Source organism: Palaemon carinicauda, chromosome 5 (assembly GCF_036898095.1).
Source record: "Palaemon carinicauda isolate YSFRI2023 chromosome 5, ASM3689809v2, whole genome shotgun sequence".
NCBI classification, from domain to species: Eukaryota; Metazoa; Arthropoda; class Malacostraca; order Decapoda; family Palaemonidae; genus Palaemon; species Palaemon carinicauda.
In genome coordinates, this window is record NC_090729.1 from 111,341,428 (window position 1) to 111,360,569 (window position 19,142).

A 19,142-nucleotide genomic window follows, 5' to 3' on the forward strand; every position below is an offset into this window, starting at 1 on the left:
GACCTCCGCCACATGTTTATTTCTCGCAACCAGCTTGCCTTTCTCAGAATCAATTTTGATCGAAGGTGTATTTGAAGTCTGTGTGACAACCATGTGCGAACCAAGGAAGTTAATGTTAGGGTTAATTCGGTCGACCTTTTGGTCGATCTTGACCTTGACCTTTGACCTACGACTTTCAAAATTGAATCACTTCAACGTCTTAACCTATCAATTAATCCCTGAAAGTTTCAATTATCGATGAGTAAAATTGTGGCCAGGAAGTTGTTCACAAACAGTCAAATAGGGGCAAAAACATAACCTCCTCCCAACGACGTTGGCGGAGGTAAAAAGACGTCGACAAATCAAGAATTTGACCTCGGATAATCATTCAAAGGTAAAAAAATAAATGCTAAAAACAACCAAAAAAATAAAATACATCCTGTAACTCGTATTTAGAATCCCATCTCCGGACAACCTCAAATAGTGAGAAAAAAAAATCCTTAAAAGGACCGAAAACAATAGAGGTCTAAAGATGCAACTCGCATTTAGGATATCCTAAGCACTGGGGATTACGGCGAACCTGCCAACGACCTAACACAAACATTCAAAAGCCTTAAAAGGGGGAGGGCAATGTAGTGACCCATAATCGCTTGCAGTTTCTATCCTTTCCATTTACAGAAGCTCTGAAAAGCGATTCGGGACCATTGGTACCCCTGAGTCATATGGGATTCGGGGCCCATTGGTACCCCTGCCTCACCTGTCGTGTACCTGAATCTAAATCCAAAAAGTCTGGCTTTTGAAAGGGGATCTAAACATCGCTTTATATTTATATTCTTTGAAGTCCGCCACGGCAAAGTGGCGGAAAGTGGTTTATTTTTTCCCATTTTAAAGACGGACTAACGACCAGAGCTGTTAAGAAGAAGAGACGGCTGTGTAAGAAAGGAATAAGGCTTCGTTATAAATAGATCTATAAACAGCTTAATACCTTTGTTCCTCTATTATCATATCATCAAAGCCAGAGAGCATAATCGTCTTGTATTGATCTAAGGCAGAGCTCTCTCTCTCTCTCTCTCTACTCTCTCTCTCTCTTTCTCTCTCTCTCTCTCTCTCTCTCTCTCTCTCTCTCTCTCTCTCTCTCTCCAGCGGGTATAGTTAACAGTAACACGGCAAAAGAAATCAAGAATAAGTTAGCCAAGATCATAAAAACTCTCTAAAACGTGCAAACCAAATCGCTCTACCCAAGAGCAAATGGAGTCTCCCAAGATGGACTAAATAGTCTTTGAGACATCCAAAAATCCTTGTAACTCTCTCTCTCTCTCTCTCTCTCTCTCTCTCTCTCTCTCTCTCTCTCTCTCTCTCTCTCTCTCTCTCTCTCTCCAGCGGGTATAGTAAACAGTAACACGGCAAACGAATTCAAGAATAAGTTAGACAAGATCATAAAAACTCTCTACACGTTCAAACCAAATCGCTCTACCCAAGAGCAAATGGAGTCTCCCAGGATGGACTAAAAATAAAAAGTCTCTGAGATATCCAAAATCCTTGTAACTCTCTCTCTCTCTCTCTCTCTCTCTCTCTCCTCTCTCTCTCTCTCTCTCTCTCTCTCTCTCTCTCCAGCGGGTATAGTAAACAGTAACACGGCAAACGAATTCAAGAATAAGTTAGACAAGATCATAAAAACTCTCTACACGTTCAACCAAATCGCTCTACCCAAGAGCAAATGGAGTCTCCCAGGATGGACTAAAAATAAAAAGTCTCTGAGATATCCAAAATCCTTGTAACTCTCTCTCTCTCTCTCTCTCTCTCTCTCTCTCTCTCTCTCTCTCTCTCTCTCCATTTTTCTTTCTTCCCAATCAATCAGTCAATGATAAAGGAGCCCAAAACCAGGCCAGGTTGCCAGATGAATGACGTTCCTCTGCCTGACCTAAGTTTGGAGACCCGGCCGATGGCGCATTATAATGTAATCAGCGTTTTAATCACTGATAATAACATGTAATCGTAAGTGATAATTGTGCCTTCTGAAGTCGAAATGTAAATATATACATAGATTTTAATGTCATATATGGTTTCAAATATTCATTACATTTCATATATATATACATATATATATATATATATATATATATATATATATATATATATATATATATATATATTATATATATATATATATGTATATATATATACACATATATATAATATATATATATATATATATATATATATATATATATATATAATATATATATATATATATATATATATGTATATATATACAAATACATATATATATATATATATATATATATACACAATTATATATTTATAAATATATATATACACAATTATATATTCATATATATATATACTGTAAATATACATTTGTATATATATATATATATATATATATATATATATATATGTTTATACATATATATAAACAAATGCAGCCGTTTCTAGTCAACCACAGGACAAAGGCCTCAGACATGTCAAATCAATTTTGGAGTAAGGCTAGTTTTCATCACAACGCTGACCAGCTGGTGATGGTGGGAGATCTTCGTCAGATCTATCACAACAAACCAACCTAGCATGGGTGGCCCTGACAAATACAGCTTTGCTGATCATGGCCATATGCAAACACTTCCACCACGTTAAGGTAACCCCACACAGGAAAGGATATATATATATATATATATATATATATATATATATATATATATATATATATATATATATATATATATATATATAATAGATTACTCTTATTTCCGTACACAAGAAACAGGATTAATACCTATTATGGTCAATATTATTTAAGTTTTGGGTAATTTTTTTTTTTTACAATCACGCTTACATCTGACCTTTCTTTTGACATTTAACGGTAGTTAAAAATGAGGTCACTAAAATTAATCATAGCCAGCTACCAAATATCTACAAAAAAATCAAGATTATTCAATAAATTTTATAGAGAGAGAGAGAGAGAGAGAGAGAGAGAGAGGAGAGAGAGAGAGAGGAGAGAGAGAGAGAGAGAGAGAGAGCTTAAATTAATGATGTCACTAAATCAATCAAGGCCAGTTACCAAATAACTAAAAAAATAAAGATTATTCAATAAATTATAGAGAGAGAGAGAGAGAGAGAGAGAGAGGAGAGAGAGAGAGAGAGAGAGAGAGAGAGCTAAAGTTAATGATGTCACTAAAATTAATCAAGGCCAGCTACCAAATAACTACTAAAATTTCAAGGTTATTCGATAAGTTACATATAACTTTGAATTCTCTTTTAATAGAGGAAGGAGAGAGAGAGAGAGAGAGAGAGAGAGAGAGAGAGAGAGAGAGAGAGAGAGTATTACTACTCTTTTATAACCCTCTTTACACGCTCAAGTCAGAAGGCACTCCACAGACAACGATTATCAATATCAAGAGAGATTAGTGATCTCAAATAAAAAGGAGTGAACTCATGTCAGAATCATAACTCTCTATCTCTCTCTCTCTCTCTCTCTCCCTCTCTCTCTCTCATCCACTATGACAAGAGAGATTAGTGATCTAAAAAAAAACAAGTGGACTCATATCAAAATCATAGCTCTCTCTCTCTCTCTCTCTCTCTCATCCACTATAACAACGATTATCAATATCAAGAGATTAGTGAACCAAAATAAAAAGGAGTCAACTCATATCAAAATCATAGCTCGTTCTCTCTCTCTCTCTCTCTCTCTCTCTCTCTCTCTCTCTCTCTCTCTCTCTCTCTCTCTCTCTCTCACTGCTGGCCACGTCTCCGAAAAGAGGCCATGCTTATTATCAATCAATATCACCCCAACCATCAGCAAACCTCGCTCGTAACATTAAATGCTCCAACTCCTAAAGCTATTATCGTCATTAGAGTCTCCGTTCATTCTTGGAAGTTCTCGGTAGATGGATGACTCTCGACGTCATCACAGTTATCTGAAATCCAATGATAATAACACACAGTCTTATCTAATACTTTTCTTGCAAGGCTGGTGCTCTCTCTCTCTCTCTCTCTCTCTCTCTCTCTCTCTCTCTCTCTCTCTCTCTCTCTCTCTGTATACAAGTTAAAGATTATCAATAGTAGTAATATTATTACTGTCATTATTAGTAGTAGCACCCAAGCTACAACTTTTCTCTCTCTCTCTCTCTCTCTCTCTCTCTCTCTCTCTCCTCTCTCTCTCTCTCTCTCTCTCTGTACACATGTTAATGATTATTAATGGAAGTAATATTATTATTGCCATTATTAGTAGTAGCACCCAAGCTCTCTCTCTCTCTCTCTCTCTCTCCTCTCTCTCTCTCTCTCTCTCTCTCTCTCTCACCAAATTACTCGGAAATATAGGTGTAATGGAGTACACAATTATTAAGCATTATTTTAATCTGTAAGCATGTGATATATATATATATATATATATATATATATATATATATATATATATATATATATATATAAAAAGTACACCCACATTATATATATATACATATATATATATATATACACACACACACACACACATATATATATATATAGTATATTATATATATATATATATATATATACATGTCGCACATATAAACTATCTAGCAAGTAGATAGAAAATGAGAATGAGGAAGGATTCATAGTATGTGTGTATATTTATACGTGCGATCGTGGAGTCCCGTCTCCTGCAATTCGGTAGAGATTTGTGCTGGGGCGTAATTGTAAAATCAATAGGTGGCTCCGTCGGCCTGCAAAGACGCCTGGCCAACAGGCCCTTGGCCCCATAACATCCCCCACCAACCCATCCTCCTTCCTTCGCTCGCCCACCTCTTCTCCAGGTTCCCAGGGAGGGCGGACGGCCACTGAAGATGTGGTGGAGGAGGAGGAGGAGGCTATCTTTAACCCTTTCCTGCTGCAACCCACCTCACCTGACTCTTCTTCTTCCTACTCCTCAAGTATGTCCCTCCACTCTCCCCCCTCCCCCTCCTGCTCCTACTACTGCTTTTCGCCCCCACACTTTCCTACCTATCTTCCCGTCCTAGGTCACCTCGAGGAAAGAGAGAGAGAGGGGGAAGGGGTGGTCGTGAGGTCTGGAGGGAGGGAAAGAGGGAGAGAAAGGGAGGGAGAAGAAAGGTAGAGAAGAGCTGGAGGGCGGGTGAGAGGTATGGAGACGGAAGAGAAGAGCTGGAGGGAAGGAGAGAGTGAGGGAGAAGGAAGGAAGAGAAGAGAAGAACTGGATTGAGGGGCAGAGGGAGGGAGAAGCAAGGAAGAGAAGAGAAGATCTGGATTGAGGGACAGAGGGAGGGAGAAGTAAGGAAGAGAAGAGCTGGATTGAGGGACAGAGGGAGGGAGAAGCAAGGAAGAGAAGAGCTGGAGGGAAGGAGAGAAAGAGGGAGAAGGAAGGAAGAGAAGAGCTGAGGGAGGGAGAGAAAGAGGAAGAAGGAAGGAAGAGACGAGCTGGAGGGAAGGAGAGAGGGAGGGATAAGGAAGGAAGAGACGAGCTGGAGGGAAGGAGAGAGGGAGGGATAAGGAAGGAAGAGAAGAGCTGAAAGAGGGAGAGAAGAAGGGAGAAAGAAGGAAGAGATGGAGGGAGGAAGAGAAGGAAGCAAGCAAGCATGGAATAGGAATAAGGGAAAAATTAACACCAAAATAAAATAATATAAATCTCTATGTTGTGACGTCATTCGTGGCGCTGACGAGGAAAGAGGCGAATGGTCAACTGGTAATGAGAGGGGTCGACGACCTGCTGATGCGTTTGTTTACTTCTAACCTGATGGGGATTATATGAACAATCATATTGGACGTGGAATGGGGAGCAATTCTCATTTTGAGACATTAAATTTTGAGCAAAAGGAAAAATAATAATGATACTATTAATAAACTGAACGAGTTGTGTAACTGTATACACACACATATACTGTATATATAAATATATATATATATATATATATATATATATATATATATATTTATATATATATAATTATATATATATAAATATATATATATATATATTTATATATATATAATTATATATATATAAATATATATATATATATATATATATATATATATATATATATATTTACATTTATATATATATATATATACAGTATATATATATAGATATATATATATAATTTTGGATATAAAGACATGGGGTGGCAAGTACGACAAAAATGAGAAATGAAATCAGGTGGGTGAGAGAGAGAGAGAGAGAGGAGAGAGAGAGAGAGAGAGAGAGAGAGAGAGAGAGAGAGAATAATCACAGTGAGATGATTGCTTAAGTGAAAGAGAGAGAGAGAGAGAGAGAGAGGAGAGAGAGAGAGAGAGAGAGAGAGAGAGAGAGAGAGAGAGAGAGAGAGAGATAATTACAGTGAGATGATAGCATAAGTGTGTAGTGAGAGAGAGAGAGAAAATAATTACAGTGGGATAATAGTATAAGGGTATAGAGAGAGAGAGAGAGAGAGAGAGAGAGAGAGAGAGAGAGAGAGAGAGGAGAGAGAGAGAGAGAGAGAGAGAGAGAGAAAAATTATGTATAAAATGCTTTTTAGTCTCAGGATTTCTGTAACCTTAATGTTTCAATGAACTGAATGAAATAAATTTCGAGCTTAGGAAGGAAGAAAATAAACATTAAAATTCATTAATATTTTCATATTTTAATCATATCACATCGAAGACTGGTGGTGAAGTTTTAAATAACGTGTATTTTAAAATAAACTTTATTGTTACATGAAATAATACATAATAAGTTTTCCTAATAACTAATAGTGTCCTAGACTTTGACTCTAACCCGTTTCAACGGGAAGAAATAACTCAAAAAGAAACTTTATTATTCATAACAACATTTCCTATTTCTTTACAACCTAATTTCAGCCTCTAGCAATGTCAGTCGCTCATCTTGTGAGCATTCCAGATTTTCTCCATCTCCTTCAGCAGGGCGTCAACCGAACAATCCTCCCCAAAGGATTTTGAATACTTCTGCAGGAGAGTCTTCAGTCCTTGTCCTCTGATGGCCACACGCGAGAGGATCCATCTTGTGAGATACGCCAATGCAAACGCATCCGTTGAGGGCGAACATTCTCTTCCCACAGTACACCCTACGTACAACTTGGGTGCGTAAAAAGATCTATAGTTGGCTGACTCCAACTGCGCCGCTCCCTCGGAAGCGTTGAGGCTCATGCCACAACTGACAGTCCTCGTTCCAATTGGGCTTGCTAAGCCAAAGTCGATCAGAATGACGTGGATTCCATTGGCATCTTGGTCGATCATGACATTGCTCGCCTTTAGGTCGTTATGGCAGAATCCCTCTTGGTGAAGGTCCTTCAGGATGTGACACAGCTGAATGAGGGCATCCAGGGCTTCCATCGGTGTGGGTCTCTCGCGCAGTATCCAGTGCAGCATAGTCATCTGGTGGCAGGACATAACGATGCTCCAGAAAACTCCTTTCAGCTTCGGGATCTTCAAGTTGCATCGACTTCTATACAGCGAAACCCTCCAAATTTGAAAGTCTTCAAACAGTATCCGGTCAAGTCTCCAGAAAGGGCGATGACACTTCCAAAGGCTCCGTTGCCCAGAGATGCTCCTAAATATGGCTTCAGTATTCCGTAAGAGAAGATCGGGATTCCTTCCAGTTCTTGATCCAGTTGCTTCTTCCTTTCAAGGGCGAAGGGAATTGGAGGTGAAGAGGATTCCAGGGCATAAGTAAAGAGAGACGGGCACTGATGAGAAGGATAACGAAATAAACTAGGATATCTTTCCTTCACGGGAAGAGGCAATTGCGCCCGGCCGTAAAGGTAGCCCAGGATGTACACCAACAGACAGACTTCTATAAACATCCACAGCGTTGCATTGGACAATTCACAATCGTTGGGAACATCAACATCCAATGGAAACTGCCCACCTTCAGAGGGCGGAATTCCTAACATGATTGTGGAATGTCTTCGAAACTTAACCTATGGAAGTTTCGAGCGCTCAGTGTTTTATACCCGTTGGTGAAGATTTTTTAGTGTCAATATATGAGGTTTTTAAACTTTTAGAAATTTATTTTTTTTAGGGGAAGTTGACGGATATTTATGATTTAAAATTTTCAATATTTCTCTGTACGAAATTCTGCTATTTTTCCTTGTCACGATTCGGGAATAAATGTTGATAAAGCTATTACATTTTATTATTAATATTTTATAATAATAATCATTTTAATATATATATATATATATATATATATATATATATATATATATGTATGTATATGTATACATATATATTCATATATATCTACAGATATATATATATATATATATATATATATATATATATATATATATATATATATATTATACACATATTTATACAGTATATGTCAGTGAGTAAAGGCCAGAAAAAAAATATAAATATACCAAACAAATATGGATGATATAAAAACTAAAACTTGCCTGCCTTGCTTGTCAGTGGCTTAACGATATCCCAAATAACCACCTCTTGATTTTTGGAGAGAGAGAGAGAGAGAGAGAGAGAGAGAGAGAGAGAGAGAGAGAGAGAGAGAGAGAAAAAAAAAAAAAAAAAAAAAAAAAAAAAAAAAAAAAAAAAAAAAAGGGCCAATTTCTGGGGCAACGACATCGTAATGAAAGGATATATTGAAGTTTTCGAAAACGAAAAGGGGGATTTTTTCCCCCAGCCATTCACCCTGTCCTATAAACTTCTTTTTGGGTGCCATTATTTTGTAGAAAACTGAAAAAGTATAAAAAATACATGACTCAATCATTAAGTATTCTTTAAGTTGTACATATTATCAAATGGAAAAAAATTCAGTTTAGAGTCTACAACCCTACCATCCTTGTGAGCTAAGGTTTGGGGGGTTTGGGAGAGCCTATAAGTCTATCTGCTGAGTCATTTAGCAGCCACTGCCTGCCCCTCCCTGGTCCTAGCTTGGATGCAGAGGGGGCTTAGGCGAGATCATATTTATGTATGGTTTGTTTCTGTGATGGCGTAAGTGGCAACGTCCCTTACTGGTGATCGCCAGACTGGGGTTCCAGTCCCGCTCAGACTCGTTAGTCCCTTTAGAGTTTGCAACCCTACCGTCCTTGTGAGCTAAGGTTTGGGGCGTTTGGGAGAGCCTATAGGTCTATCTGCTGGGTCATTTAGCAGCCACTGCCTGACCCTCACTGTTCCTAGCTTGGATGCAGAGGGGGCTTGGGCGCTGATCATATAATTCATATGGTCAGTCTCTAGGGCATTGTCTTGCTTGTTAGGGCAATGTCATTGTTCCTTGCCTCTGCCATTCATGAGCGAACTTTAAACCTTTATGTAAGCTATATTCCAGCTTGGACCAAGCTGTGGAATGATCTTCCTAATCGGGGAGGTGAATCGGTAGATCTTCAAAACTTCAAACTTGCAGCAAATGTTTTTATGTTGAACAGGCTGATGCAAGTCTCTTTTTATAGTTTATATATGAAAGATAAGTTTTAATGTTGTTACTGTTATCAAAATATTTTATTCTTTTAATGTTGTTACTGTTATTAAAATATTTTATTCTTTTAATGTTGTTACTGTTATTAAAATATTTTATTCTTTTAATGTTGTTACTGTTATTAAAATATTTTATTCTTTTAATGTTGTTACTGTTATCAAAATATTTTATTCTTTTAATGTTGTTACTGTTATTAAAAATATTTTATTCTTTTAATGTTGTTACTGTTATTAAAATATTTTATTCTTTTAATGTTGTTACTGTTATAAAAATATTTTATTCTAATTGTTTATTAGCTTATCTCCTTTCATCTCTTGGCTATTTTTCCCTGTTGGAGCCCTTGGGGCTTTCCCAACTAGGGTTTTAGCTTAGCTAGTAGTAGTAATAATAATAATAATAATAATAATAATGAGCTTAGCTAGTAGTAGTAGTAGTAGAAGTAGTAATAATAATAACAATAATTAATATATTAAAATAATAATAACAATAATAATAATTAATATATTAAAATAATAATAATAATAATAATAATAATAATAATAATAATAATGATATATGCATAACAAATATCACCTAAATTGCTATCTAATATACAGTCATTCGCGAGATTAAGGCATTTGTATCCAGGCTGTTAAAAGTGACGGTATTACAATAAAAGTTGAAATGGAAATTATCCACTGTAGGTACGTTAGGCACAGGCCCAAAGCGATGGCCCCGGTATCATCATTCTTAGCCATTGGTGGTTTGGCCATGTTGAGAGAATGGAAAATGGCTGTCTGCTAAAGAAGGTGATGAATGCAAGAGTTGATGGGAGAAGTACAAGAGGAAGGCCAAGGTTTGGGTGGATGGATGGTGTGAAGAAAGCTCTGGCTGATAGGAGGATAGATGTGAGAGAGGCAAGAGAGCGTGCTAGAAATAGGAATGAATGGCGAGCGATTGTGACGCAGTTCCGGTAGGCCCTGCTGTTTCCTCCGGTGCCTTAGATGACCGCGGAGGTAGCAGCAGTAGGGGATTCAGCATTATGAAGCTTCATCTGTGGTGGATAACGGGAGAGGTTGGGCTGTGGCACCCTAGCAGTACCAGCTGAACTCTGCTGATACCCTGGTTAGGCTGGAGGAACGTAGAGAGTAAAGGTCCCCTTTTTGTTTTGTTTCATTGTTGATGTCGGCTACCCCCCAAAATTGGGGGAAGTGCCTTTGGTATATGTATGTATGTAAAGAGCAAAGTCTTGGGTAGGAGAAGCTGGTTCCGAGAACCAACGAGAGGTGTAAACGTAGAGTTTATTACCCGTGGAGGACCGTTGTTACACATTGTCAAGAATTAATCAAATTTAGATACCAAATCTTTAACATTATTATCATCATCATCATCATCGTCATCATCATCCTCATTATTATTATTAAAATTGGTGTTACACACTCCATGGCAATGATCTCTTATAGAGGAATGAGAAGGCTTACCCATGAGAAATGAAATCAGGAGAGAGAGAGAGAGAGAGAGAGAGAGAGAGAGAGAGATGAGGAGGTGGGGTGCAAGCAAAGCCGAGACATTGAGAGACACTGAGGCAATCCACACGGGAGAATTTAGAGACACTGCAGCAGTATGTGTGTGTGTGTGTGTGTGTGTGTGTATTTGTGTCTGTGTCCCCATGGCATCCGTGAACGGCTAAACGGACACAAGAAGCACTCGCTTAACGATGGCTACATAAATAGCTAGTGTGTCTCTCTCCGTCTCAATCTCTCAATGAGGACGGGTTTCGAACACATCAACAGTAGCTATTCGGAAGGATAGATATATAGATAGATAGGTAGGTAGACATCGGGTATTGACGAGTATCTACAGATACCTCCTTCCCCACCTTGCCTAAGTAGAACATGCTGATAATTATATTTATTTATTAAGAGAGAATTAAGACATTGAAGACATGAAAAGCGATGTTCCTGTATGTATACATATACAAGTACACACGTGTATATACACACATTACATATATATATATATATATATATATAAGAGACTGATGTCTCGCCAGGTAAATCCTCGGACAGCTAGGTAGTGTCAGGTTCCGATTTCTTTTATGGTCTCTCGTGGCATGGTTGGTTTCGACCTGGCCTTTCATTACAAGGGGCTAACGTTCGATCCCAAGTATGAGGTAGAAATTTATTTCTATTTGAACACGATGTTGTGTTGATATTTATCCACATATATATATATATATATATATAATATTCAAATAAGCCCTATATTTTTGATACATTAAAGTCTGGATTCTCTTAACGACCTCGGGATCAGAGCCCCAGGCGAAATCACACAAAGACAAGAGCTTGTTACCGGGCGGGAATCGAACCCTGGTCCAACAAACTTGGAATCGAAACCTGGTCCAGCAAACTTGGAATCGAAACCTGGTCCGGCAAACTTGGAATCGAACCCTGGTCCGGCAAACTTGTAGAGACAGTGAATACCAATTGGCTAAGTGGTAGTCACTGTCTCTACAAGTTTGCCGGACCAGGGTTCGATTCCAGGCCGGTCACAAGGTCTTGTCTTTGTGTGATTTCGCCTGGGGCTCTGATCCTGAGGTCGTTAAGAGAATTCAGACATTAATGTATAAAAAATATAGGGCTTATTTGAATATGAAAAAAACACGTCTAAATGTGCAAAAATTCATCATATATATATATATATATATATACATATATATATACATATATATATATATATATATATATCATCCATTGCTAGTTCACTGCAGGACAAAGACCTCAGACATGTGTCCTATTCATGTCTGGGGCTTGGCCAGTCTTCATCACCACGCTGGCCATTGCGGATTGGTGATGGTGGGAGACTTTGATCTGATCGCTCTCAGCAAACCAACCTAGTATGGGTGGCCCTGACTAGAACAGTTTTGCTGATCATAGCGATAGACATCCTTTCACCACGTTAGCGTATCTCCACTGAGAGAGAGAGAGAGAGAGAGAGAGAGAGAGAGAGATTTTCTAAAGTAAATAGACATGACATGATGTTTCATGATACCTGAAGAGGTCAACAGAAAATGGGAATTATTCTATCTTAAAGTTAACCAAATGAAGATATTGCACCATCGCTGTTTGGCAGAGAGAGAGAGAGAGAGAGAGAGAGAGAGAGAGAGAGATTTTCATCAACCAGGAAAAGTTCTTGGGTGAATCTAATCAAGTCTGATAGTCCACAGCTGACTCAACCCATCACGACCTCGTTCAAGCTGAGTGTTGATGTTCTGGCTGCCATTGAATTAAAATGGTCTTCTGCCAACACAATCTCTTCCTGGTCAATGGCTTACTTAATCCGTGGGAGCAATTGTATCAGCGTATGAGTGTACTTTAGTACAAAACTTGTTCTATCAAAAACGACGACTTGCGCTTTCCATGTAAACTTAGTCTTGGGTACTACAAAGGGACCTGCAGACTGGAGAGAAGGGTGGGGGATACACCATTAATCTTGGGTACTATAAAGTGACCTGCAGACTAAAGTGAAGGATGGGGGATAAATCCTTGGGTACTACAAAGTGACCTGCAGACAGAAGATAAAGATAAGGGATACACCATTAATCTTGGGTCCTACAAAGTGACCTGCAGACTGAAGAGAAGGATGTGGGATACACCAATAATCTTGGGTACTATAAAGTGACCTGCAGACTGAAGAGAAGAATGGGGGGATACATCATCAATCTTGGGTACTATAAAGTGACCTGCAGACTGAAGAGAAGGATGTGGGATACACCATTAATCTTGGGTACTATAAAGTGACCTGCAGACTGAAGACAAAGATAAGGGATACACCATTAATGTTGGGTACTATAAAGTGACCTGCAGACTGAAGACAAAGATAAGGGATACACCATTAATCTTGGGTACTACAAAGTGACCTGCAGACTGAAGAGAAGGATGGGGGAATACACAAATTAAGAATTAAGGAAGAATTCCTTAATTCTAGCCAATGACTTGAAATAAAGTATATATTGATTAGCCAACACCATATCTGTGCAAATACAAAATATCAATCATGCAATAAATAGCATAAAATATTTTTTATGTCATAGATGCATGATGTAATTACTCATTAGAATAAAATCTCTCTCTCTCTCTCTCTCTCTCTCTCTCTCTCTCTCTGTTTTCAACATAATTTCCCTTAATAGTATAGACGCAAATCGCGTTGGAGCTCAAGTTACAATCAAGATCAACTATGCAACCACTCGCACGCAAAAACTATACAAATTTATCCAAGCAGTTTCACCGCAAGCAGAAGGGTCTAAAACCCTGACTGCTTTCACAACGAGACTGGATGAATGAACTTCTTCGCTTAAGTTTTTTTTTTTTCTCCCAAAGCCTTAAGAGGGGATAACTTTCATGACCCTCGGGAACGGCATAATTGAAGGATGTGGGAGAACAACGTCCCACAACAGGGAAAATAGAAAAGGTAAAACAACTGATTAAAGAGAGAGAGAGAGAGAGAGAGAGAGAGAGAGAGAGAGAGAGAGAGATGAAACTAACCGCTAAATGAAAGCAACGAAGATTCATTCCTTTAAATTTATTTCATTTCCTACCACAAGAGCAGCCGACGAGAAGAGACATACGTTGCCGATTAAACCAAGTTCAAGAAAATCATCACCAGTGAAAGAGGGGGGAAGGAGGGAGGGTCCAAGGTAGGAGGAGGAGTAGGAGGAGGAAGATAGGGAGTATGAAGAGAGGAAGAGGTGAGGAAACGGTCGGTGGGTTGAGGAGGATGAGTATGAAGAGAGAAGCGGGAGGTGTTTGAGGAAAGGAGAGGTAGGAGAAGAGGAAGAGCAGGAAGGAGGGGGGGGGGGGGGAGAAGGGGTTACTGGATGCAGGAGGAGGAACGTGAATTTTGGGGATGAGGGAGGTATAAAGAGGTGGTGGTGGAGAAACGGGAATGGGGCAGGAATGAAGGAAAAAAGGGGGAGAGGGGGGAGTTGAGGGCAAGCAGAATGTCGAAAACGTCATGGAGGGATAAGACGCCCCCTGCCAAAAGAGGAGGGTTAGATTTTGGGAGGGACGAGAGTGAAATTAAAGTACCCTCCAACGAGACTACAATAAAAAAAAGTTAAAGGGAAATGTAATTAAACGACATTGTAGTTAATACAATGTAGCAAAATATAATCCCCATTTTTGCAAAGGATTCGTTCCGGGTAAATAAATAAATAAATCTGGAGGGACTAGGGAGGGGGAATGTGAAAGCCGTCGTGTTAAAATGTCTTAAATTCAGGAAATCCCTGACGCATATTCATAAAGGAGATGCAACAGTATATGCGCCAGCAACTGCACGAAAAAAAAAAAACATATTAATTTTGTCTCAACTGTACAACATGAGGCCATGAGAGCAAAGAACACGAGGAGGAAAGATAATTAGTGGTTCGTCCTCTTAAAGAACACGAGGAGGAAAATAATTAGTGGTTCGTCTTGTTAAAGAACACGAGGAGGAAATACAATCAGTGGTTCGTCCCCTTAAAGAACACGAGGAGGAAAGACAATCAGTGGTTCGTCCTCTTAAAGAACATGAGGAGGAAAGACAATCAGTGGTAGAACACGAGGAAAGAACACGAGGAGGAAAGACAATCAGTGGTTCGTCCCATTAGAGAACAAGAGGAGGAAAGACAATCAGTGGTTCGTCCTCTTAAAGAACACGAGGAGGAAAGAAAATCAGTGGTTCGTCCTTTTAAAGAACACGAGGAGGAAAGACAATCAGTGATTCGTCCTCTTTAACAACACGAGGAGGAAAGACAATCAGTGATTCGTCCCATTAGAGAACAAGAGGAGGAAAGACAATCAGTGGTTCGTCCTCTTAAACAACACGAGGAGGAAAGACAATCAGTGGTTCGTCCTTTTAAAGAACACGAGGAGGAAAGACAATCAGTGATTCGTCCTCTTAAACAACACGAGGAGGAAAGACAATCAGTGGTTCGTCCCATTAGAGAACAAGAGGAGGAAAGACAATCAGTGGTTCGTCCTCTTAAACAACACGAGGAGGAAAGACAATCAGTGGTTCGTCCTTTTAAAGAACACGAGGAGGAAAGACAATCAGTGATTCGTCCTTTTAAAGAACACGAGGAGGAAAGACAATCAGTGATTCGTCCTTTTAAAGAACACGAGGAGGAAAGACAATCAGTGGTTCGTCCTTTTAAACAACACGAGGAGGAAAGACAATCAGTGATTCGTCCTCTTAAACAACACGAGGAGGAAAGAAAATCAGTGGTTCGTCCTTTTAAAGAACACGAGGAGGAAAGACAATCAGTGATTCGTCCTCTTAAACAACACGAGGAGGAAAGACAATCAGTGGTTCGTCCCATTAGAGAACAAGAGGAGGAAAGACAATCAGTGGTTCGTCCTCTTAAACAACACGAGGAGGAAAGACAATCAGTGGTTCGTCCTTTTAAAGAACACGAGGAGGAAAGACAATCAGTGATTCGTCCTTTTAAAGAACACGAGGAGGAAAGACAATCAGTGATTCGTCCTTTTAAAGAACACGAGGAGGAAAGACAATCAGTGGTTCGTCCTTTTAAACAACACGAGGAGGAAAGACAATCAGTGATTCGTCCTCTTAAACAACACGAGGAGGAAAGACAATCAGTGGTTCGTCCTTTTAAAGAACACGAGGAGGAAAGACAATCAGTGGTTCGTCCTTTTAAAGAACACGAGGAGGGAAGACAATCAGTGGTTCGTCCTTTTAAACAACACGAGGAGGAAAGACAATCAGTGGTTCGTCCTTTTAAACAACACGAGGAGGAAAGACAATCAGTGGTTCGTCCTTTTAAAGAACACGAGGAGGGAAGACAATCAGTGGTTCGTCCTTTTAAACAACACGAGGAGGAAAGACAATCAGTGGTTCGTCCTTTTAAAGAACACGAGGAGGAAAGACAATCAGTGGTTCGTCCTTTTAAAGAACACGAGGAGGAAAGACAATCAGTGGTTCGTCCTTTTAAAGAACACGAGGAGGGAAGACAATCAGTGGTTCGTCCTTTTAAACAACACGAGGAGGAAAGACAATCAGTGGTTCGTCCTTTTAAAGAACACGAGGAGGAAAGACAATCAGTGGTTCGTCCTTTTAAACAACACGAGGAGGAAAGACAATCAGTGGTTCGTCCTTTTAAAGAACACGAGGAGGGAAGACAATCAGTGGTTCGTCCTTTTAAACAACACGAGGAGGAAAGACAATCAGTGGTTCGTCCTTTTAAAGAACACGAGGAGGGAAGACAATCAGTGGTTCGTCCTTTTAAACAACACGAGGAGGAAAGACAATCAGTGGTTCGTCCTTTTAAACAACACGAGGAGGAAAGACAATCAGTGGTTCGTCCTTTAAAAGAACACGAGGAGGAAAGACAATCAGTGATTCGTCCTCTTAAACAACACGAGGAGGAAAGACAATCAGTGATTCGTCCTCTTAAACAACACGAGGAGGAAAGACAATCAGTGGTTCGTCCCATTAGAGAACAAGAGGAGGAAAGACAATCAGTGGTTCGTCCTCTTAAACAACACGAGGAGGAAAGACAATCAGTGGTTCGTCCTTTTAAAGAACACGAGGAGGAAAGACAATCAGTGATTCGTCCTCTTAAAGAACACGGAGGGAAAACAATCAGTGATTCATCCTCTTAAAGAATACGAGGAGGAAAGACAATCAGTGGTTCGTCCTCTTAAAGAATACGAGGAGGAAAGATAATTAGTGGTTCGTCCTCTTAAAGAACACGAGGAGGAAATACAATCAGTGGTTCGTCCTCTTAAAGAACACCAGGAGGAAAGACCATCAGTGATTCGTCCCCTTAAAGAACACCAGGAGGAAAGACAATCAAGTGGTTCGTCCTCTTTAAAGAAGACAGGAGGAAAGACAATCAGTGGTTCGTCCTCTTAAAGAACACGAGGAGGGAAAACAATCAGTGGTTCATCATCTTAAAGAACACGAGGAAGAAAGACAATTAGTGGTTCGTCCTCTTACAGAACACCAGGAGGAAAGAAAGTCAGTGGCTCGTCCTCTTGAAGAACACCAGGAGGAAAGACAATCAAGTGGTTTGTCCTCTTAAAGAAGACAGGAGGAAAGCCATAAAGGCGACTGTAAAAAAAGCAAAGAGAAGATGTGACTTTATGAAAGCAATCTATGAATTTGCAAACGAAGGGAAAGCACCTTTGATTGACAGCAATTGAGACGAACAAATCCTATCAAGGAAGGATAACCCTTGGCTTGAAAGGAAGAATGGGAAATGCCAATTGTTGAAAACTAGGTTATCTGATAAATAATGAAGTTCTTCTCAATGTCATTTGTTTTATATTCATTTTCTGCTTCGAGTTATCACATAAAATTAATTTTGCAGTTTAAAATCACGAATAATTGTATCTTGTGGTAAGCCACTTTATCATATTCGTTTTGGTGTGCAGCTATGTCTTCAAGAAAAAAAAAAAAAAAAAAAAGAGAGAGAGAGAGAGAGAGGAGAGAGAGAGAGAGAGAGAGAGAGAGAGAGAGAGAATAATAATAAATAAGAAAAGGTAAAAAAAAAATCATTGAACTGAATCATGTTAACCTACTTACCAAACCAGAAAAATAAAGAACAGAGTTCACATTAAAAATAATTTAAGAATTTTACAGGATCTTCACAGGTGGACAAAAGGCGTGTAATATAATGCAAATATTCTATGCATTGTGAACCCTAACATTTTATATTGTCGTGTAAAAAAAAAAATTCGAACATGCAAAATACCTGAAACCGCAGATACACTTTTAAAAGATTAAAGGTGTACATACACGTTCAAAAAAAGCGTCAAAAGTTTGCATCAAAATTTTTATATCAAAATTCTGATGCAAAATTTTAGTGTGTGTAGGACATTATGATGTCAAAATTTTGCTTCAAATATTTTTTTGACATCAAAACGTCCTACACACTCAAATTTTGCATCCAAATTTTGATATCAAAATTTTGATGCAAAATTTTGACGCTTTTTTTGAACGTGTATGGACCCCTTTAGCCTTAAAAAATACAGTAATGTCATCATGAAACTCCAACCCTGGCAAATCTAGGTTAACCCTCAGTACGTGTCATTACCCTATTGTTCTGCAGAGTAAAAATAACCACCAGTAAAAGAATAAACGGGTGAATTAGAGAAATAAAAGTAACTAGTAGAGACAAGGTATTCATTTAATAATTCTTTTAAACCAGTGCAGGAGGAAGAAATTTAAAATGGAATTAAGACAGAAAATAAGAACAAGTGATTGGGTAATCAATAACAAACAACAATAATGATAATAATAATAATAATAATAATGATAATAATGATAACAATATAATAATAATAATAATAATAATAATAATAATAATGATAATAAAAATAATAATGATAATGATAATGATAATAATAATAATGATAATAATAATAATAATGATAATAACAATATAATAATAATAATAATAATAATAATAAAAATAATAATAATGATAATAATAAAAATTATAATAATAATAATAATAATAATAATAAAAATGATAATGACAATAATAATATTAATAATAATAATAATAATAATAATAAAAATAATAATAATAATAATAATAATAATAATAATAACAACCAGGAGACTCCTAACAAAAGCTACATTAAAACATTTACGCTACCAACAGCAGTGAAATTCCATTTAAACTTCTATCTTCCGCCACTGATATCGCCCGTATTGTGATGTATTCAGAAAATCC

At 38.2% G+C, this 19,142-nt stretch overlaps 1 protein-coding gene across 1 annotated transcript; it reads left to right on the top strand.

Moving 5' to 3' along the window:
- The first annotated feature begins 7,248 nt into the window (after positions 1 to 7,248).
- On the top strand, positions 7,249 to 17,061 carry LOC137641079 (trichohyalin-like). The gene is made up of 2 exons (XM_068373525.1): positions 7,249 to 7,559; positions 15,216 to 17,061. The coding sequence occupies exons 1-2, from the start codon at positions 7,249 to 7,251 to the stop codon at positions 17,059 to 17,061; spliced, it is 2,157 nt and encodes a 718-aa protein (XP_068229626.1).
- The last annotated feature ends 2,081 nt before the right edge of the window (positions 17,062 to 19,142 follow it).

Coding starts and splice junctions, on each gene's coding strand:
- LOC137641079 (XM_068373525.1), top strand. CDS start 7,249: ATGGCAGAATCCCTCTTGGTGAAGGTCCTTCAGGATGTGACACAGCTG. Junction 7,560..15,215: donor AAATATGGCTTCAGTATTCC/GTAAGAGAAGAT, acceptor TCGTCCCATTAG/AGAACAAGAGGAGGAAAGAC.